General features: G+C 37.9%; 1 protein-coding gene across 2 annotated transcripts in view; it reads left to right on the top strand.

Annotated features, from left to right (window-relative positions):
• The window catches only part of LOC130556948 (cadherin-22), a 141,196-nt gene that overhangs the window by 104,338 nt on the left and 13,021 nt on the right, over window positions 1-23,837 (top strand). For both annotated transcript variants that reach the window (XM_057338305.1, XM_057338307.1), the window contains exons 8-10: window positions 498-634; window positions 8,560-8,681; window positions 17,981-18,098. In XM_057338305.1, coding sequence (XP_057194288.1) covers window positions 498-634; window positions 8,560-8,681; window positions 17,981-18,098 — 377 coding nt within the window. The remainder of the gene's footprint in view (window positions 1-497; window positions 635-8,559; window positions 8,682-17,980; window positions 18,099-23,837) is intronic.

The following is a 23,837-nucleotide window of genomic DNA, read 5'->3' as shown; positions in this document are numbered from 1 at the left end:
AGCTGAATTTCTTTAATGCAGGATATCAATATATATTATAATATTACCAAAAATATATTATAATATAATATTCAGTTTGTGTAATGTTAGCAGAACTCTCCTCAACTCTTTATTCTTTTGGTTCGTACACTAACAAAAAACAAACACTTGCTGATCTGTCAATTGACGGATGCTGTGAAATCCATTTCAGATAGTGTTTAAAAGAGGTTTAAAAATCTGCTGAAGAAAATATGATGTCATGTACACCAGAAACAAAAAAAAACATCATCTCTTTGGATGGACATATTCAGTATGTTTGTTATCATTTATCTGAAGTTTCTAAAGCTCCAAAATTGATGCTTGAGGTTCATGTGTCTTTAATATTTATTTTTAATGTATTATTTATTTTTCATTTATTTCTTTTCTACAAGACCATAAATCTAAAAGAATAAGAACAAAATGGATTTGGCACACAACTGTCTCTGTGGAGCCTTTACTAACTACTTTATCTGTTTCAGGTTCTCTATAGATCGAAACACAGACCAGGAGCAGATCTTTAACATCGACCCTGTAACCGGTGCCATTACTCTGGGAAAGATCCTGGACCGGGAGACGGCCGGCTGGCACAACATCACCGTCACAGCCATGGAAGCAGGTGAACATCATGAACATGGCTCACGATCCACTGCAAACTCACAGTCGAGCGTGTTGCAGACGTGTTTTGTCTTGACGTCCGAGGGTCTGTTATGATGATAGGATAATGAAGCTCAAAACGGTTATATAAATGATTTTTGACATATAGATTGATGCCCATTTTGAAGATATGATGACGAAGGTGTGACAAGTTGTTATTTAAAGCTGCAATAACTTAAAGTCTCTCTATCGCCATCTCTGTTTGAAATAATTGCACGTTACAAGATTTCAGGTTATTTTAAGTCCCTATGTTTATGCGATGAAGTCAAATGACTTTGTTTTGAGATTTCAGAGGCTTGTGGTTTATACAAGTCTATCTTGTGTATATACATTCGCTGGGTTGCTGTTATCATGTGACCCAACATTCAGCCCGGCTTTTGCACTCAAGGCCAATTTATTCATCTCAAGACAAATTGGTGCCGTCCTGAGTTGCTCTTTCTAAGCATTGCATCACATGTTGGGTTTGGTGTTAATTGGTCATTTTAAAGTTGAGGAAAAAGCTTTTGTTTTACTCGCAGAGACGCGTTTTTATTCTTGCGAGTGGACAGCTTAATCAAAATTCCCATCGAATATCAGTCCACGCTCATTCACGTCCAAATACACGACACCAGCGGGCGATGAGGCGGAAAAGGTTAGAAGGCCCAGCTTGGAAACGTTTTTTAAATGATTCCCTCATACGATCGCATCTTAAAATTTCACACTTCATTCAAGAGCGTAATGAGCGTTCACCGAAGAGTTACGCTGACGGATCGATGTGTGCAGAAAGTTTCACGCGCCATCGCCGCTGCTATTAGTAAATATAATATTTCAAACTCGAGATTCCAAACGTTTAGAGAAGATGGTTCGATATCCGTCAGATGACTAAACACACGACTTTAGTCTTTTTGAGGTCATCGGTTTAGCCGATGCAGGTGTGGCCACGTGCACTCGAACGGTTAAAGACGACTTGAGGAAATGAAATTTTCTTTCCTGTCGTCTATAAGAAGTTATCAGGTCTTTTTCTTGCCCGAGTCTTGACGTCGTGCTTCCAGACGGCAGCCGGACGGGAGTTTTGCTGTCAGACGGGTTCGGCTAACGGCTGAGGAAGAGTGACACATAATTTCTGGGCGTTTGATAGGGTGTGTGATATCAAACTGCAGACAGGATTTCTCTCAGCCTCCATCTTTTTCAGGTGATAAATAGAGGAGAAACCATCATGTCTTGCCCTCAGGGTAAAGAGATACTACCAACGTTTGTGTCTTTATCTAGACAGAAAGGACATTTAGTGTGGTGAGTGAAAAATACGAAGGCAACGGCATTCTGCCTGAACTATTTCAAGACATTCTGTAATTTGCATTTTCTGACCATTATAAACCCGAAGGTTTTTTTCTAAGACATTTCTATAAATACTGCTGTCCATTTTCCATTTTCATAAGCAATAAGCTGACTTTACCGTTGGTTAGAAATTGTTGTTGCTATTTTGCTTCATTAATTTAAAGAAATTAAGATAAAGAGCAAATGGAAATGTTTCATTTGTGTCTCAGATAATAGAAGTCAAATTTTTGTCTCAGATATTTCTTCTGAGAAGAATTCGGAATTCGGAAGAGAACTTCTCCAGAAAGGAAACGCGTCTGCTCGTGCGAGAGGTCACAGCGCGTGAGCAGACCGTCTACAGGCACACCAGGTCAAAGAAAAAAAAAGAAATATAACCTCAATAGGCATTTTGTTCTGTGCAACAAAAAAAAAGCACACCTGGTCAAATCTGCCATCTCCAAAGTTTTTAAAAACTTTGTGACATAAGAACGTTCTTTGTGACAGAAGAAAATGACTGTGCATGACTCAGCAGGTCATTCTTTAGAGCCAGCACCCTTGGCTGAAGTTTGCCATCATCAAGACCCAAAAGAACCTTCTGAATGAACTCAAATGTGTCGGCCATCTCTTTTGGACATGAAATATCCAACGCATAGATTAAGCCAAACATCAAAGGGCGTCTTTGCAGGCTTATGACAACTTCATTCTCAAGGACGATCGAAATCTGAACTGGATTGTACTGAAGAGCAATGTTTGGGAGTTCTCTGACGACTGTCAAAAGGACAACTGATGAATCAACATCTGGCTCGTCTGAATCTTCCTCAATGTAAAAAGTGTTGAAACACAATTACCAAATGCTATCTTACCAGTGTGAAAAAAAACTAAAAACTAAAATGCTGAAATATAATACTAAGAAATATGCAGAATACGTGAGTTACCGTGAATGTTTTGAAGAATTTTGAGGTGTCGTCTCTCAGATAAACAGGAAGTGCACAGAGCACTGTTGTTCGCCTTGTGTGTACATCATGTTGATCCTTAAAGTTCGCATTGAAACCAATGTTAAAAGTGGAACACACGTTTAGACCAAACAATGCTAACTTGACATGGAATGAATGTCAAATAGTTGATCAAGGCATACATAAAACAAGTGATCGCAGTAAGATCCCTGACTCTTAAAGGGATAGTTCACCCAAAAATGAAACTTCTGTCATCATTTACTCATCTTTGAGTTGTTACAAATGTGTATAAATGTCTTTGTTCTGATGAACACAGAGAAAGATATTTGGAAGGATTTTAACCAAACAGTTCTTGGACCCCATTGACAACCATAGTAGGAAAACATGTGTTCTGAGCGTCTGAGTGGTTTTTACATTTAGGTAAAGAACGCCACTAGAGGGCGTATGTTTGACATTAAAATATTTGATTATGGTTGAATCTATTTTTTCAAGTCCCACTAACTCTAAACTTTAGCGTAGTTGTAAAAACACCAAAAAAATGTACTGTTAACTTAAATCTATGATAGATGTTGAATGAACTCAAAAATAATAGTTAGTTCAACTTAGTGGCACATTTTGAGTACCAGATACTTTCCATTATAATTTAGTTATACTGTTTGGGTTTACAGTGCATCGTTTACATTGTAATCCATTTATTTGTAATATTTGGCATGTTTGTGTGCTGCTGCGCGTCCCTCTGTGTGTAATAAGCAGAATGTATGCGCGATTTGCACCCGCCTATAGCCGCATATTCCTAACGCGCTCTTTAAATAACTTAACAAATATTGCGCTGTTGACTTTAGACTTTAGAGCAGGTTTGAGTGAGTCTATGGCGCAGTCTATTTTCAGTTCCTCAAAATAGCAACGCGCCAACAATGCGCATGAACACACCTCTTTTATAGACCAGCACGCCTATGGGCACAAATGCATTTGCGATTTAAACAACGCGGCGCAGGACGGGAAAATGAGAACTGTTGATACTTATATGAGACACAACAAAGAACCCCATCAAATCTTTAAAAGTCATGAAAGAGAACCTTTGAGCAATAAAATGTTCATCTGGGACACAGCAGTAGGTGTTGTGAATCAGTACTTTGTCCTCTTATGAAAATTAACCATGTTTTTTTATGGTAGAAGTGTAGTAACTGTGTTTTTTTGGCGCATTGATTACTTAGGGCAAGACCATGGTTTTACTACAGTAACCATCGTTTACTATGGTTTTTACAAAAAACATGGTTTTCAAAACCATGGTTATTTTGTGATAAAAGCATGGTTTTTCTATTTTAACTGTAGTAAAACCATGGTAAATTTTCATAAGGAGACAACGAGAACAGCATGATTCACTCGTTTCATCTCCAGTTGTGACCGAAATGCAGAGACGTTTATTCAGGCCGACATCTATTGTCCAGCAGGCCCTGACGACAGACACGAGGCTTTTTACAGTCAAAGTTAAAATTAGCCGATTGTTCACCATGTCCAATGACTCACCTGTGGAAAAACGAAAAGCGATACGAAATAAAATAAATTTCAGTTCTTGTTTATGTGCCAAATTGTTGCTATTGGATGGGCCTCCGGTGAGGACAGGCGTATTGTTTTGTCAATTTGTACGGCGTTTGAAGCTCATTAGGCACGGTTCGTTCAGGCGAGGAAAGCTGATAAAACATGACGAGTTTAATTGAATATGTAGGCCATAGGTCTGTCAGATAGAGGAATTCAGTGCCAGCTAACACGAGGATGGCTGAGAGCCGATCTCCCACTGGAGCTCAAATGAGTCATGGCCACACACCAAAGGTTATGTGAACTTTATTCTGACAAACATTCGCCTGGATGTGAATCATAAAACTGATTATTTCTCTTCAAATGTGTTTTCTTGCACAAAGTTTTCCTTTTGACGGGAACATAATCAATGTCATATTAGGGTTGACATGTCATATGTTTACTATGTGAAAAGTTACATTTAATTATTGTGTATTTGTAAATTCTGCCATCTTTTGTTTTCATCCTCATTTCATTCCAGATCTGTACGTGACTCTTTCTTCTGCAGAACACAAAAGACGATATTTTGAGAAATGTCTCAGTGGTTCAATGTAAGTCAATGGGGTTCAGTGTTGTCTGGTTACCAACATTCTTTAAAATATCTTCTTTTATGTTCCGCAGAAGAAAGAAAGTCACACAGGTTTGAAATGACGCCAGGTAAATAAATGATTGGATAATTTTCATTTTCGGGTGAGCTGTCCCTTTAAATGATTGATTCATTTTTACTATATATTTTAAACAAGCATCCTCCGATGATTTTAGATTAAACACAGTCACCGCACGACTTCATTTCGTTGTCGCACACAGTGGAAATGCTTTCAAACCGGATTGAGAAACAAGTTTTCTAAGATAGTGCCCGACTGCTAATATGTTCTGAAGATAGGTGGCCGCCCAGCATCTGTCCGTCTCTCTCTAATCTACTCATATCTCTTCATATCTCACACACCCACCACTAGTTAAATTTACCTCTGATCTTTGCTCTATAACCACAGAGAAAGTATTGCTGGCTTTCAGGGTGCAATACCCTTGACATCTGTGTCTTATGGATGTCAGGCGTTATGTGCGTTAGTGTTTCATTCTGTTATCGGTGTATTTGGGTGAATATCAGAAATATACGCTAGCAGACAGTTTTATTACATACACAATTGTCTTTTTGTCTAAAAGTTTTAATTTATATAGACCGTTTCATCAGACGCACATGCCCGGACTGCAGTTAAAGGGACACTTCACCAAAAAATGAATATTCTGTCATTATTTCCTCACCTTCGAGTTGTTCCAAATCTGTATAAATGCCTTTGTTCTGATGAACACAGAGAAAGATATTTGGAAGAATGCTTATAACCAAACAGATCTCAACACCCATTGACTCCCATAGTAGGAAAAAAACAATGGTAGTCAAAAGTGCCCCAGAACTGTTTGCTGTCCTACATTCTTCAAAATATCTTCTTCTGTGTTCAGTAGAACAAAAAAAGTGATTACCTCCTACTATGGGAGTCAATGTGGGGCAAAATCTGTTTGGGTATAATCATTCTTCCAAATATCTTTCCCTGTGTTCATCAGAACAAAGGCATTTATACACATTTGGAACAACTGGAAGGTGAGGAAATGATGACAGAATTTTAATTTTTTGGTGAAGTGTCCCTTTAACTTCCGGTCTGTGTTTGGCTAGTGTCCAATAATATAACTGTATTGTCAACTTATATATAGTAGTGCAAGTCATAATTTTAAGACCAGGCATGCATCAAAAGGATGTTTTCCTGTTTCAAAAACCAATGCAAGACAACAAACTGAAATATATAGAATGATTTACCATCATATATTACATTTTTTTAAAGTAAAATGAGGTTTAAAAAATCTTTAAAGGAATATTTAATGACACAATGTATTAAAAATGGTTAGTCTTTAAATGTTGTATCTTTTATTGACTTGATGTTTATTGTTGTTGTTTGATGTATTTTTGTAATTTATACTTGTTGGGACCCCAGGAAAAGTAGCCACTACCTAGGTAGTGGCTAATGGGGATCCAAATAAATAAACTATTTAATAGTATATATTATGTTAATAGTACCATTTATATTATTATTTTTTTTATAATAATTGTAATAAATAAATAAACAAATTTGTTGAATGGGTCCTGTAGTTCAGTCGCATTTAATGAAACCGTATGGTACATTGAAATCTAGTGGTTGACTTTGGTATCGCAGTCTAAATTCAAAATATTGGAAAGACGAGTTTAGCCAAGTAACAGTTGTGTACCGGAAGTTAAGGGCAGTCCAGGAACGTGCGCACGCGCTGTAACCTTTTCCTATGTTGTCACTTTGAAACTGCATTAATTCATTCTAATAGATCTAGAATTTTTCATTTTTGGGGGGGCTGCATCTTCTGCAGCTTTATTTCTAGAAGACATTTGTTCAATATCTTTATTTATTTTTTAAATGAAGTTGAAATCACTGTCTCGTGTCGTTTCTGCAGGATCATACATCATCACTTAACAACCTCAGAGCTCACGGCGTCTCTGTCTTGAAAGGGTTATATGTTATCCTTAAAAATCAATTTCACTATGAGGAAAATGAATGAGATTTTACTTCCGTCATAATTTGCTGTCAGCCTGCGGCGCTTCATTTAATCTGAAGGGGATTCTAGATTATAACCTACTGTACGCCATCACCTCTTACAGTCTTTCAAAAACGTGATCGTTTACAGATGGAAAATGTTTGTTTTTATAATGGAGAGACATAAATAAAGAATAGATGTTACGGTGAAATAAAAACTATTAATTAACCTGAATTTAATTAACACATTTGATTATAATATAAGGTGTGAACTTCACATCTCTGTGAATAAACAATCACGCGTGTGAATAACACAATTAAATCAATTAAAGTATTTTTAATGAAATAATAAAACACAATCATTATTTGAGGATCAGCTGGCTCCCAACACATGAGTTTTAATTACTAGATGTTAAATGAACCTACAACCTACAAGTAACCTACAGTAATTACGTGTATACAGATTTCCTGACCTCATTAAAACACATGATAAAAATTACGTTTGGTTGTAGCCTTACAAGGTCATGATTGAAATAACTCAGTCTTATATTAAATGCATTTATTGGTGTCTGTACCTTTAAGACAACCCCCACACTTACAATTTCATGTGTGAATGGTCAGAGTCATTATTTAGAAATCGACTCAATCATTTCAAATTCATTTTTCATTCAATTTTCATCAACAAAATCGAGTTCATCGAGTTCTACGCTGTTATGATATCATAAACATATCTTACGATACTATACCAACGGAAGTATCGTGATACCAAGTAGTATCACAATGTCGTGCCATGTCCATAGTTTAAATCTACAAATGTCGTAAAAACACAGATCGAGATTAAACATTTTGTATTTACTATAGTAAACTGTAAGATACTGTAATATATTTCACTTTTCAAAGTAAACTACAATATTTTGTATGATTAACTATAGGAATTGGATAAATTGTATCGCAAAAGTATCCTACAGTGTAGAACATACTGTAGTATACTTTGATATTTAGTATGACAAGACGAAAAAACACTAGTGCCCAGGAATTTTAGTATAGTTTACTACAGTAAACTTTAAAGTACACTAGAACATTTTTCACATAGGAACTAATTCAAATATGCAACAAATTTAATTTATACAGCAATGTTTGTAAAGGGAAATAGTTTCAGTTTTGTTGAAAACGGCTGATTTATTCAAGGGCAAAGACACTGTCGCTGAATCATTATCTCGTACGAATTGTTTAAAACACGGATTCATTTAGGAGAGAAACATCGCAAAAAGTCCGATGTAAGTGTTCAAATGAACGTTAATGTGCATATGCAACATATCATACGGTACTTTGATACTACCGTAAAAAAAAACAGCGGCATCGTGGGTATTTTGAAGCTTGAGTATCACGATACTACTGTAGCATCCGGTACTGTGTGCAACCCTTCTTCACAGTTCATTCACATAATAACATGTACATATTGAAATCCTGTATAAATGATGCTGTATGTTTAATTTCTCCTCTCCTCCTCACAGATAACACGTCCATGGCCTCTCAGACCGCTGTAAGCATCCGGATACTGGATGTCAATGACAATCCTCCCGAGCTGGCGACTCCGTACGAGGCGTCTATCTGCGAGGATGCCAAACCCGGCCAGGTGAGATAAAGTCTCTCTACTTTGCGTATTGTGAAGTCACATCAATCTAATCACAAACTTCCAGACTCTTTATCGATATGATTACATCTGCATTTGAACGGAGGGGGAAATGAGATCCGTTGTTCCGCACAGAGTAAATCATCAGCGACGCCTCCGGGATCATATCTGCGGTCAGAAGACAATAGCTCAGTGGCTTCTCGTGTTGATAAAGCTGTCAGGTCTCGATAGGAACCTGGGAGAGAACGAATGGCATTTCCATGAAAGCATATGTGACGAATATTCATTCATTTCACGGCGTTCGTGGAACATCAGGCGTGCGGTGTGATGAAGTGATGAGAATCTAATTGCATTGTGGCCTCTTTGATTCGGTTTGACGGCGGTTTACAACACTTAACCGCATTTGGTTTTATAAAGCTCAATATTTCGCCTCATCCCTGCGGGCTAATGTGGTTTGGCTCGGCTCGTTCCTCTGTGGCCGGACGGTCTGAAAGATGCTTCTGACCTCTCCGGACCGCCAAACCTGGACGGAAATATTGAAGTCACTGCAGAACAATTGGCGTGTGCTAGCGAGTCAATCACTTTTCCTTTTTTGTGTCGAAATACTTTCATTATGTTGCTGTGCTCCTAGTTTGGACCTTTTTCAATTGGAACGAATGATACGTTTGTCCCGAAGGCAATTTATAAACTCATCAGTCGCAAAAAACTCTTGAAGCAAACTCACCTGCTTCACTTTGTAGCAACTTGTTTCACATCTTTGCTCTTGTTTACACGTGGAATGAAAATGAAACCGGGTGTGACTTTATATTCTCTGTGAAACACTATTCTGAATAATATACTACTCGCTGTTTTCTGTTTAATGAAAGGGAATGAGGGCTGGGACTGTCGATCTTAAAAATATAAAACAAATGGCCCTTGTGACTCTGAAATACATTGGTCATAATGTGAAAGACAAAGAGAATACAAACAATGAAAGAGAAAAAAAGTGATGTAGTTTGTTATTTTACTCTTTCAAAATCACTTCACATAAAAGTGTTTGTTTGTCCAAGAGCTGCTACACACTACTTCTGGTACTTCTGTCCTGAATCGACTGAATCACGTTGTTTTGTTTAAGGTACAAAGAGACGCGGCCATTAACACGTCACTTCACCTTCAATAGCTTTAATCACACAGTCCTGAACATGAAAAATATACATTTACAAATCAATGCTTATATGAAGTGATGTAAAAGCTCAGTGTTTGTGAGTCAGTCTAATCCCACTTTTTTCCTAAACAGTTTTTCTCAGTTCTACTACAAAATCAGCAATCTAGTAAAATCATGGTAAACATGTGGTTAGCCACGTGTCTTTGGTTTTGTTAAAGAGTAAAACCATGGTGCATTTGTAAAAACTCGTCATCATCATCATCATGGTTTAAAATACGTTTTCTGTAGGCAAAAGAAATGAAACCTGACATTATTTTTTGCATCTTGACACAGTTTTCTTGACCGTGATATTGTTTTCTTGCCTCTGCTTCTCATTATTGAGTGCATTGAAGTGCAGTTTTAGAATTGGTCTTTTTAATGATCTCTAAGCCATTGTTTGTCCTGGTTTGTCCTGAATATTTCCCTCCTTTCATTTCAAGGGACCAGAGGAACACACAGAACAACAAATAAGTTGTTTTCAGCTAGAAATGTCATGAAAGTTGTTCTGCCGTTCACTTGGCCTCAGCCTTTCAAAAGACAAAGTGAAACAACTTGCTTTGGAATCATAGACGTTTGTGTGTGCGTGCGTGTGTCTTCTGAAACTCTAATGGAGACATCTGTGAGATTTCTGACTCTTCTCAGGAGAAATATCTGAGACGGAGATGAGATTTGCGCAAGTTTCCATGTGCTAATTAATTTAATTCGTTGAAGAGAAATTTTTGAGATACGTAAGAGATCTCATCTGGGATTACATACGAAAACGAATATCTTATCTTATTATTTTATTATTTATTTATTTTATTTTATTAATTGATGTTTATAATATTTTGTTTCCTAATGTAGATTATAAGATATTATTATTATTATTTAAAGCACCGAAACACTAAAGTTTTACTGTTTGATCCTGAATGTATCAAGATCATATGAAGTGTATCTAAATCTTATCTCGGTGTGTTCATTAATGATTAATATGTCATTTACAAATGCATTATAAAGCAGTTATAACTGCGTAAATAAAAAGGGATTCTAATGAAATACCTGCCAAATAGTGAGCCATTAACTCACATGTTATAAATGTTAAATAAATGTATTTATTCATTATTTATTTGCAAAATGAGGCTGTCAGACTGGAGACTGTAGGGTGTTATGTTGTTTTTCTTATTATTGTATATTTCATATCTTATGTCACTTTTCAAACCATGTTGCTTACTAGATACGATTCTGAATGTCTTACGGTGCCCTCCAGAATGCCTTCAGATCATGATGCTTATCCAAAGCAGTTTTTTCTTGCTTACCAAGATAAATTCGAAGACATTGGGAATCGGATCAGGTCAGCAACATGGTTTGAAAAGTGACCTAAGATATGAAATATACAATAATAAGAAAAACCAACATACAGTCTCCCGTCTGACAGCCTATTTTACAAACAACATCAAGATAATAATGAATCTGCTTTCGAATCAAATAAATAATGAATAAATACATTTATTAAGCATTTATAACATGTGAGTTAAAAATGGCTCACTGTTTGGCAGGCATTTCGTTAGAATCCCCCTTTTTATTTAAGCAGTTATAACCGCTTTATAATGCATTTGTAAATGACTTATTAATCATCAATGAACACATTTATAAATGCTTTATGAAGGGAACCTTAATGCAAAGTGTTACCCTTATCTCATATTAAATGGGGCTGGCATCACCAGAATCGAGGTTTTGATTCCCAGTAACGGAGGTAGTGTAAAAATATATACTATACAACTGAAACGCATTGTGAATGTCTCTCTGCTGTATAAATGTAAATGTAAGCAGGCTTCTGAGGAACATTGGCCTAAAAGAAAGACAGTATTCCTTGAGAAAAACCAAAGCACATCTGATGTTGGCAGTGTAGGTGCTCAGATTAGCTAAAGATAGGCTTCGTGTTTCTGGAAGAAACACAAAGCCGGATGGGTGGCGGAAGTCTAACACTTCCCACAACTCCACAAACACCATCCCTACTGTGAGAACAGTGTTGCTAGCTTCATGCCGTGGGTCTGCTTTTCATCTGGGCATCTTGTTAACTTATAGAAAGAATGGGAAGTACATGATACAAAGAGAACCAGAAACAGCCGGGCGAGCGTTTATCTTCCAGCAGACGAATTCAGAGCGAAAGGGCCAAAATACCTGCTGTTTCCGAAGTGCATTTAAGGTAAAAAATGATCTGTCTGCCTCCCCCAAACAAAGGCGTAACGTAATAAATATCTCTCATTAAACGCAATACTCTTCGGATGCCCCCCGCTGTAGCCGTCTAGATCCGGCGTTTCTAATAGCTTTACCATAACCCGTAACGTGTTTAGGTGATTTGTCGCGCGTCACCCCGGGGTCCTTCATCGGAGTGTCTCGACTAAATTGGCTTAGTTGAGCAACACACGATCATGGACGGTGCTGTTTGTACCGTAACTACAAGCACAAACACGGGGCCACACGCTTGCTGCATGATTAATCACTATGGTGATTGTGTTGGAAACCAGCGGCCCTGTGGAGGAACGCGCAATTACGTTCCTTCATCTCTCATCTGGGATTGATGCATCTATGGCCAAACCTCCTGCTCCAGACTCGCGGCTCATTCAGTGAGACATCAAACGGTTTTTACATCTACGCGTTTGTCTCTTTGGAAAGTTATTATAGTAAAAGTGCAGTAGCCATATTTCTTTGTGAATTGTATAACCACTGTTTACGATGGTTAAACATAGTATTCTAGTAAAACCATGGTAAATTTGATGTTTACTGTGAAACTATGGTTGCATTTTCGTAAGGGTCTGTGATAGAAAACGTATACATGTTTACTCTTTTATTTTTAAGTATATTTTTGGGGCTTTTATGCCTTTAAGATAGAGTACATTGAAGAGTAGTCAGGAAGACATTGAGAGGAGACAGGGGAGCAGGACCGGTAAAGGACCGCCGGTGACCATGACAACCTGACGCTATGTGTCAGCGCACTTACCACAAGGCTATTTATTTACCGTTATTGTATTGGTTTCCCTCATGTGGAATAGATCATGTTAAGTAACCATGGCAACAGCACGTTTTCTCAAAAAATATATATTAGTACTTTTATTATATAGTGCTTATTTTGATGAAAAGAAAGTTCGGTTTGAGTTACACAGGGTTCACACCAAACGCGAATTAAGCGTTTTGAACGAGTAAATTAAATACAAAGTCAATGCAAAGACGCGTATAGAAGCGAACTCGCGGCAGGAGGTGTGAATGGTGTGAATCGCGCATCAATCTCGTCTTCCCCAAAGGTTGAAAATATTTGTCAGAACGCATCACTCACGTGAAAATAACGAACTTTTCCCGCGAGTTATAAGGACCGTGGAACGTGATAGTTCGCGTTTGGTGTGAACCCAGCATTAGAGACAAACGTTAGTTTTAAATTTCGGATGCAAGTTCTTGTGCAGTTGGAGAACAGGGTTTACCACAGAGACGTTCTCTGTACATGCGTCTCTTATGATTGAGAATGTGACATTATTTTTACGCTCCGCTGGGAGCCCAATTATCAGGCTTTGTTTATGTGCCACACTAGCTTCGGCTTTCTCCGCATCTGCGCTCGCTAGTATCATTCCTTGTTTATGATGGGAAAAGAGTGAAATCAGATTAGCCTAAGCCGCTAAATCATGGAGTTTGATCCCATTTGAAGGATGACAACACAGCGTATTTGTTTGTGTTTAAAAGGTGAATAAATCAGACAGAATGAGGGAGAAAACAGGGCTTAGCCGATGCAGCTTTGAGAGCTCCACTCCCCCTCCAGTGACGTGACACCGGTGTTGAGCATGGAAGGAGAAAGTGTTTGAGCTAATATGAATTTAAACATCAGGTAGACGGACTGGACTGTTTTGTTATTTGTATAAAGAGGCAACCAACCCACGGTAATAAGGGGTGTTTTTCCTTTAAAAAAGTACTCTTGTGGTACCATGGTACAGTGATGGTATTGAACAGGTACTGTATGATTATTTCATTTCAATTTCATTTCCAAAAATTAAATAATTCTTAACTTTACTTTACTTTAAAGTGTAGTAATCGTGTTTTTGGTTAGTTGATTACCAGTTGCATTACCATAGTTTTGCTACAAATGTCATGGTTAAAACTACAAAATTACCATTACTGTAAGACCTAGTCATTTTGTGGGTACTATTGTTAATTCTGTGGGTAGTGTAGTAAAACTATGGTTATTTTTCATAAGGGATTTATAAGATAATCTAATGTAGCCTATATCATAAACCATGCTTTTATGTAAAAAAAATGAATAAATGAAAGATGTTTCTAGGGCTGTCAAACGATTAATCACAATTAATCGCATCCAGAATAAAAGTTTGTGTTTACATAATATATGTCTATGTACTGTGCATATTCATTTTGTATTTATAAATACAAACACATATTTAGGAAATATTTACATGTATTTATTTATATTTTCCAATAAATGAAATTATATTTAAATGTTTATTAATTTTTAGATTTTTCTTCAATATATGCATGGATGTGTATGTGTTAATAAATACACAATTATTTTTCACAGATACATATTATGTAAACACAAACTTTTATTCTGGATGCGATTAATCGTTTGACAGCCATAAATATAACAAGTAGACATGTTTAATTCTGTTCTGTTTTGTTTTGTACCAAATGAGAAGCAAATCAGTATCAGTAGTGTCAGTGCAGGTCGTTTTATAATCAAATGCTGTGGTACTTACATAGTACATTGAAAGCTTTGTCCTACATTTTACATTTCTAAAATATCTTATATCATCAGATCCACTATTTCTGTTATTAATATGGCATCATCTGGATGCCTGGCCCTTGTTCTGATGGACATGTGAAATGCGTGACATTCAATTCCTGACCCTGTGGTATTTGAATTGATCAGATATAAAGAGACAGATATCATATAGTTGAGCGTGTGTAGGAAAGGCCGCGTGGAGAGGCAAATACTAAGAACGGCCCGAGGCCGCGACGGCTGTCAGCTCTGCACCACACGTCAAACGGCACGAGTGGCTCTGCATGACAGATCACACGGGTCTCACCCTCCCGTGGGACAGTCCCGGTCACATGACCACTGTTTCGGGTTTGGAACACATACACAGTTTTGTGTTGATTCGCTCATGTTATTTGTATTGATGCGGTATCCGACGTGTACAGTAAAACCATGAATTTAATGCTACAAAATACAAACTTTGTCATTTTCTTAATTGACATTTTTGTGTGGCAATCCAAAAATGAATGCTCTGGCAAAATACTATAAAATATTAAATGATATGCTTAATTTTCAGTATAAAAGTAAAAAAAACCCTGCAGTGTTTAAAAAGCGTCTGTCGCTCCGCCGTACACACCGAGCGTGTGAGTATTGTCTGTATTTTTATTCTGTTCCACTGGTGGAAAACCTCAAGAATTTATCGCAAATGTAAAGTTATGAAATTAAAACTATTTTTCTCTCCACTCGGTGTTTGGTTTTGGAGGTCAACTTCCACCTCCGCTGTGAGGCTCTTGGAGAAGACCTCTGGTCCTGGACGACTCTGGAGAACGTGGAAGACTTTTGGGAGACTCTGCACATCTCACTTTCCAAGTCTTAACGGGTCATGAGGGGGCTGTTGGGTGGAAATCTAATTACATGATGTTGCTTGAGGGAGCTGTGTTTGCCACTCAATAACCTCCCACACAAACTGAGCATCTCTCTCTCTTCACGTTGTTTTTCTCTCTCTGCCTCTCTCAGAAGTCCCTTTTTGTTCTCTGTTTAACCTTCTTACCTCCTCCGTTCCCCTCCAAACACCCTTAGGCATTAGTTTTGCCCAAAATTAGATGTCACGTGACCTTTGTTATTTTTGTCCTTGGCTTTCCAGTTAGCGTTTGATGGAAGAATGGCATTCCATGCATTCATTTCATTTTGTCATCCTTCTTCCTTGTTTCTTGCGCTCAGACAAGATCATTTAATTATTTTATTTCAAATTCCAAATGATTTTGATTGGTTCTCATGGTTTAACAATTCTTCAGCTCTTATTATTCTCTTAAATTGAAATGTATTTAAATATTTCATTTGTAGACTAATAGTTATCATTCTTGGTGTGAACGGCCCTTTCAAGTTCTGCAGCTGGTCAGAGACCAAACGTCCTGTGTTGGAATAAAATCCAGCATGTCCCATTTCTTACTCTTTCTTCTGTCCTGATAGTTTGTGTGCAGTGCTGTGCATGTGTTATGATTAAAGCTGTTGTGTTATTATCAGTCACAGACAGAAGAGCGGCTCTCGCTCTGAATAATAAAGCTTGTTTGTTTAGTTCACCGTCGTCGTTCATAACCATTAACAGCTGTAAATACTCACAGTCTTCACAATTATGTTTTGGGATCTCTTCACTTGTCATTGAAGTCTTGCGGGATGATTATTTGTTTTATCTTGTTTGTCTGCCAGTTTAGACTTAGTTTTCCATAGTGGTCCACGTCCTGGTCTTGCTGTTGGGTTAATAGTCTTAATCTCAGACCCCATGAAATGAACTTGTACCGTGAGAATCGGATTGTATGATGTGTTGTATCGCATCCCCCCCGAGAGTGTTTTTATTATTCTGCAAGGAAACAAAATAGATTTAAAAATATTGTTGTTTATGTTCAGGAGGGTTTGTAAGGAACAGCTAGCAACTTTCTCTGCAGATTGTCATGTGAGTGATTAGTAAATGTTATGCTGATCTTTCAGGAATTCAAAGGTATTTTGTAAGGTGGTTAATTCGAATGAACTTTTATGACGTGAATTGAAGAAAAACGCATGATTATTAGAAGAAAAATAAAAAAGAAGCCCCACCTCTAATTCCTAAATACAACCATAATTGGCACAAAAGAAGATCAAACTAAAACCTAAGAATGAAATCTTATAATTCATAAAATAGTAACAAATTGTCATGAGATTGGTAATTGTGAATAAGGGTAAGATAGTTTTGTACTTCATTGATTTTTTGTTTATTTTTTTAACCAAAAATGTTAAAATTGCATCATTTCAAATGTTCATTTTACTAAATAACATGAAGAGTTTATTTCCAAAAAGAGATAACGCCGTTTTAACATTTTTTATTGTGCATTCCACTTAATATGAATCAAACTGCAGTTGGTTTGTTTTGATTTAAGACATGATGACTCAGAAAATACAGCGAACTAACACAATAAAAACATGATATAAAACATGATTTTTGAAAACGTTTAAAAACAAAGTCATCTCTTTTTGGAAAGAAACTCTTCACATGTTCTCTGGGTTTTTAACAAACGCGTGTCAGTTATTAAACTCAACCAGATAACATTGTGTTTCGCGTCTTTGTTAGGCCACGCGCTCTTCATCTCAAATAATGTGGGCTTTGTAAGCACTTCATTCAGTTATTGTTGGTTATTTATATGATTGTAGTTGTGTTTTATATGTTGTGCTTCGTGGAAAAAGCAGCAGCATGTGTGTTCATGACAACCTGAGAGAGTAAATAACAGATCTTTCATTTCTGAATGAATTGTTCCTTTAAAAGCAACAGTGAACGGTACGTTTCTCCTCACGGGAGTCAAAGCAAAGTCTGTCAAACCCGCCGCGTCCTCCTGGACTTAAAGACAATCACAGCGGCTGAAGCTTTAATCATCGTGAAGGGAAACATCAGTGTTAGCGTGAGGTCTCCTCGGAGTGTAGTAGACGCGTTTGTCCTTGCTTTCACATTGAGTCTTTGTGTGCGCGATTCCTTTTTGTTTTCCAGCCCGTGTTTTAACGCGAGCGTTCCGCTCTCTGTCCTCATTCAGGGTTCGCCAAAAGAATTTTAATGGACTTTTTCTCTCTGGACTTTAATTTCAATTTAGGATTTTCAATCACCTCCTAAAAACAGGCGTGAGTCTTCTGATGACCGTGTAATGAGAAAAGAGCAAAGGGGGATCGAGGGAATTTTAGCGGGTTCCTCTTGACGTGTCGCGCACTCGTTCGCCCGGTTCTCGATACCTCACGTCCTTCTCTTCCATCTGTCGTCTCACAAAACTCACTGCCGGCGTAACTGGGCCCAGTCTCAGAAAACGTCACACCCACTAGACTTGTCATCTAAGTTTTGTCTCTAAATGTTTTATGTGTTTTTTCCCTCAGCTCATTCACACCATCAGCGTCGTGGACAGGGACGAGCCGCAGTCCGGACATCGGTTTTATTTCACGCTGGCGCCCGAGGCCTCCAACAACCGCCATTTTACCCTGTGGGACATTAAAGGTGAGACTGAAACTTCATTTGATCTCAGATGTTATGTGTGCTCTTCTTAAACTTGCGTTTAAAGAAATCCCCCGTTTGTTGAGTCTGTTGCTATTCAAATTGTGTTTTTCCAGTATCTTTGTGCAAACTTCCTTGTCGTTCTTCGCTATCGTTTCTCCTCTGATGAATAATCACTTTTGCACACCCTCAGGCCTGTTGTCGTGTACTGGCGGTCCCTCGACGGACTCTGACCCACGTGGGGTGTCAGAAAGTTTGTCTGCGCTTCTTCAAAGACCAATACGAGGAGGAAGAAAGCGTTGCAGCGTTGACAAACGGCGTCTTTCATGAGCGCTCCCGAGAGGTGCACCACCATGACACTTTTATGACATCACCTTCTGTTAGAGCATCTGCTGTTTGTGCGAGGAGAGCGAATAAGAGCTGTTTTATATTTCTGTCCAGTTCACATTCAAGAGTTGTTTTGTTTTGCGTTGGGAATTCGGTTATGAAGTTTTGCTTTTGATTGTTTTGGGCGATCATTTAAAGAACCCCTGAAATTCTGTTGTTTTCTTGTTTGTTGGCTTTTGGGCATATGTATGATGACAAGTTTACAAATGACACTTTTATAAGATTTGAGCATTTATATCAATGACATTATCTTGTTTGTAGGAGCGTATGGAGATATTTGTCCAATAGAAGTTTGGATAGAATAAAAATGCGTCAATACCAGCATCTGAATATAAAATTCAATTCATTTCACAATGTTTCATTGTTGCAAAGCAGCTTTACAGGAAGAAAGACAAAAATAAACAAAAATTTCACTAAATAAAATAAAAGGGTGCATCTTCGCTTTTGATTGTTGACGGAGATTGCCGGGGCTGGGATGATCAGTTAAATAGCAAACTTGATTTTTATATTTTCTGAAGAAATGGGTTTTTCCACGGAAATTAGTAAAAGATGAGGTAACACACACAGTTTCTGCCAATCTCATATTAATCTTGAGTACCTATGGAGTAGCTCTGCATACTTTGTATCTTCATCGAGTATTTAGTTTGATCACATTTATAAAAGACAGATACAGCTGTACCATTATTTCTGAAAACAGCCGAGCCCCTGGAGGCTTGCAGGGGGACGGGACTACAGCACGAGCACACAACACATCATCGCATTATCCCTGCATAACTGTTGATTCACTATAAGTTTGTGTTGTTTACATAATGCACGTATGCGCCAATTGACAACAAAACACAGACATTTGACGCAGTTTCACTTACCGCGTGCAGTTCATGTCCAGCATCTTTTAGCGCTGGAACCGCTCCATCTATCAGTTTAAACGATCTCCAAAACCAGCGTTATATCCACCGTTTATATAACATTCCTCGCCGAAATGCAGTGAACAAACAAACACAGCTGAACTTCAGTACTCTCGCTGGTTGACACGTGGGCGTGCACTTTTTCTCGCTCTCGCTGGTTGACGCGTGGGCGTGCTTTTCCAGGAGAATTATCCAGTAAGGGACTAAGAAAAGTTGTTACGTAAGGAAGTTTCATGTTTCAAATTCAAGTTTTTTGACAAGTTGGCCATGGCAAGCATGAGAAGACAGCACGTTTAACATTGTAAAGAAGTCAGAATCAGAAGGAGCTTTATTACCAAGTATGTTTACACACACAAGGAATTTGACTTGGCGACGGGAGCTTAGTGCAGAAGAAAGTATACACATGGTGCAAACATAGATGAAAGAGATGAAATACACATTAAGATAGAAAAAAATGAAAATTGAATAATAACAATAATGCACTATGTACAAAAGTGAAAAAATATAGACAAAAAACAACACATAATTGTTTAAATGAATGTGCAGACGTGTTATTTACAGGTTTATCGTATTGTTTCTTGCATGAAACACTGCACCACCCCTTTAAGGTAATGTTTGACTCATAGTCTCAGAATTGCAAAAAAAATATTCATGAGGTCATTAAATAAGCATTTACATGGATTGGATGATGTCATCTTATTTTGCATTGATATTTGCATAGATATATTCTCTCATGTAAATGTTGTGTGTTATTTTGGTGGGCTCCCGTCAGACTGCACGGGCCAGTGTTACCGTGGGTCTCTTTAGAGACGTGTGTGAGCTGATGTGACGCTTCAGTAAATGAAAACTGATGTGACAGGATGGAAATGTCAGAGGAGGGATGCAGGGAAATGTCAACGGAGCGCGTGAGGGTCTGCGAAAACACAAACACGTACATGCACGCTCGAGCATAGAGACGCACACACACTTCAGCAGAGAGAGAGATGCACACACACACAGTGAGGTTAAAGAGGCATTCACCTCGACACAAATGATCATGAATGCACCCGCCATGCAGTTTAAACACTGAGAGGATGAAAACTGTGCAACAGTGATGCACTTTTAAAGAGACATGCACTTATCTTTCAGCTTATGTTAAATGTTAGGCAGGTGTAAGTTTTGGTTCTGTGTGAATGAAATGTGAAATTAGAGTCTCGTTGCTGTTGTCATGACGATCTGCACACATCTGTATGTGAATCGATGTGACGTCGTCTTTGCAATGTAAAGGTGGGGAAATTCAGTATACATCCGTAAGTAGATGTTAGCGGGAAGAGTTGCGATTAAATATACAAATTTTGCAATGACACAAATTGTTACGTTTCTGTTGTGTCATGGCTCTGCTTCCTTAGTCATGTTTTTCTTGGTCCTGTAGCAGAGCCATGACAAAGTCTTTGGTTATGTGTGGAGAGAAACATATTATTGTCCGTTTGACAATAATATACGTTCTCTCCAGTGTCTTGTCATTGACCCCATTCCTCTCGTTTCCTCGATATCTTTCCCTGAGTGTTTAATGTCCCACACCTGCCCCATGTCGTTATCCCTCGTTTGTCTTCCCTTTATATACCCTCTTGTTTCTTTGTCCTGTGCTCTTGTATTGCGTGTACTGCGTTGTGTTGGATGGTGGTGTGGTCATGTGGTCATGTTCGTGCGTTTACCCGTGTTCCTGTTCCTGTTCCTGTTCATGTTTTGTGCCTGATATTATTTAAGACGTTTGGTCGTGTCCTTGAGTTTAGTTATTTGTCTTGTTTTCATTTTGCCCCCTCGTGGGAAGTCTTTTGTTTTATATTTATTCCTTAGTTCTGTTTTCCCCCATTGTGGGTGTTTTTTGTTCTGTTTTGTTGTTAAATAAATATTTCTGTTAACCCCTTCACTGCCGTTGCCTGCGCTTGGGTTCTTCTGCCAATTTTCCTGACATGTTGACTTAGATTTTTATTACAATGGACCCTTTTCACGCATCTGGGTTTCTCAGCAGCGGAAGTCATCATAGTTGGGTAAACTTCTATAGCGGTGAATGGGAGACCACCAGAAATATATACTGTATTTGCATTCTCATTTGCTCAAATAGCAAAAGAAAAACTCAAAGATAGTGTTTTTACTAGTTTCAAGAAAATAAGAAAAATAGAGAGAGTCTGATAACGGCAGTCAAAAGAGAGAATGACGTCAAATTTACCGTGACTTGCATAGACGCTGTATAAAAACAAAACCCTCATATTAGCGTTAAATATTGGTCACACTTTAGAATAGGGACCAATTCTCACTATTAACTACGACTTTTGCCTCAATTAACTCCTAATTACTGCTTATACGGTAGTTTTTAGGTATTGGGTAGGATTAAGGGATGTAGAATAAGGCAATGCAGAATAAGGGGTCATTCAGACAGAACGCGTCTCTACGTCTAAAAACGCGAGACGCAGCGCTCAGATATCAAAAGACGCGTGTAACGGTCATGCACGTCTGCCACACACACACACGCACGCACGCACGCACGCACGCACGCACGCACGCACACACGCACGCACACACGCACGCACACACACACACACACACACACACACACACAGTGAGGTTAAAGAGGCATCCACCTCGACACAAATGAATGCACCCGTGTTTACATAGAAAAACAACGGGAAAGTAGCGCATTGGAATGGAAAAATGGCCCCTAAGGGATTAGTACGTGCTTTATACATACTAATACACAACCAATATGCATGTTAATAAGCAAGTAGTTAATGATTCATTTGTGTACCTTAATATACAGTAAAGTGTAACCTATCTATTTTTTGTAATTTGATGGAATTTTTTTGCATTTAAGCATTTATAAAATTGTATTATAATTTATAATTAAATTATAATCAAATTAAAAATAAAACATTGTTTAAATGTGTTATGTTTGGTGTTTCAGGGTAAATGAATAGTCTGTGGTTTTATGCAGTAGTAAAAAACATAAAAATACGTCCAGTGTTTTTGTCCACACTGTTATTCTGCATTGCATGATGAAACTGGAGCCTGTTTTAATCAATTGCAAAGAAATGCAAAAGCAAGTTTTATTATTATTATTACTGTAATACAGAACTGAAAACCATGTAGAGCAGACATAATGTTTTTTTTCTCAATTTACTGCTACAATATTCAGAATGAGATTTTTTTTCTACTTACAGTAGTTAAAGATGATATATTACAGACAGGGTGTGTAAATGTTTTGAAAACGTCACAATGTAAAAATGTTATTAATCTTAAAAATAGCCTTCATTTTCATAATGCTTTCTGTATTTATTGATTGTGATTTGAAGGTGAATTATGACCCTGTCGGGTTCTTGACAGTTTTGTGACATTCACTCTCCTAAAAAGACGCCTACACAGGTATCCCGAACTATTCCCCGCTCAAAAGAGCACACTTTTAATCCTCCCACGTCCTGTAACGTTCCATACTTCTGTTTTCATGGACACTTTCGTCAACCTGTCAGACTGAATCTGTCACTTTTTTTCTGTTCAGCTCCCCGGCTCCGTGGTTCGTCCTCCTGCTGTGATCCGACACATGAGGACAAACACATTCTTTTAGATGGGAAACTTTTTAGTCACACGCAAAAACCTTTCTGCGCCATTGATGCGTCTGTCCTTTCATAATATAATATTTAATTTATCTCTTACTTTATGTGAATTGGGACGTCTGAATCATGAGAAAGAGAGAGATCTGGAGCTTTAGGAGTTTGATTGACAGCTTTAAACAACCCATCTTTTGCCTTTTCATTGTGGGCATCTCTTCTGGTGTCAGTCAATAGCACCAGGTTGTTTTCTTGGACTAGCGGACATTTGTCTGTCCTGGACGTTTGTCATGTGTATTTGCTCCCCTGCCGTGTGCTGGTGTGCTTTTGGTTAAAATGGAACATTTTGCACAATCAGAGGCCATTGTTACTTCTTACCTGTGTGCTTGAGGATGTTTTTTTATGTGTTCTCTATATTGAACACAACGTTAAGTCCTCTCGTCTCAGCTGGGCTTGTCATTGGCTGATCCAGTGATAAGAGACATCTTTCCATCTGTCACATGCAGTGGCTGTAAGATATTAGGATGCAGTAAATGTCATGACATTACATCACAAAATAACTAACCAGGTGGCATGTTTTTTCCTAAAAGAATTCTAGCATAAAGCTACTTTTCAGGCAAAAGACGTTTACCGAGGTTTGAAACTATGAAACATTTTGATGAAAAAGCCAATCTGAACTCTGAGGTTTTCTTCTGCTTCCTCTTCTTATCATTTAGGTGCTAGCTAACTAGACGCATAATAAGAGGTTGATTTTTATAGGTTTTATTAAGTTACTGATTGAGCAATTTGACAAAAGTCCTATTTCAAGAAGTCATGGCGGCCATATTTGCAACGTCAGCTATTTCAGTCCTACAAGGAAGAAAGAAATC

Source organism: Triplophysa rosa, linkage group LG7 (assembly GCF_024868665.1).
Source record: "Triplophysa rosa linkage group LG7, Trosa_1v2, whole genome shotgun sequence".
Taxonomy (NCBI): domain Eukaryota; kingdom Metazoa; phylum Chordata; class Actinopteri; order Cypriniformes; family Nemacheilidae; genus Triplophysa; species Triplophysa rosa.
This window is presented reverse-complemented; position numbering and strand designations above follow the sequence as displayed.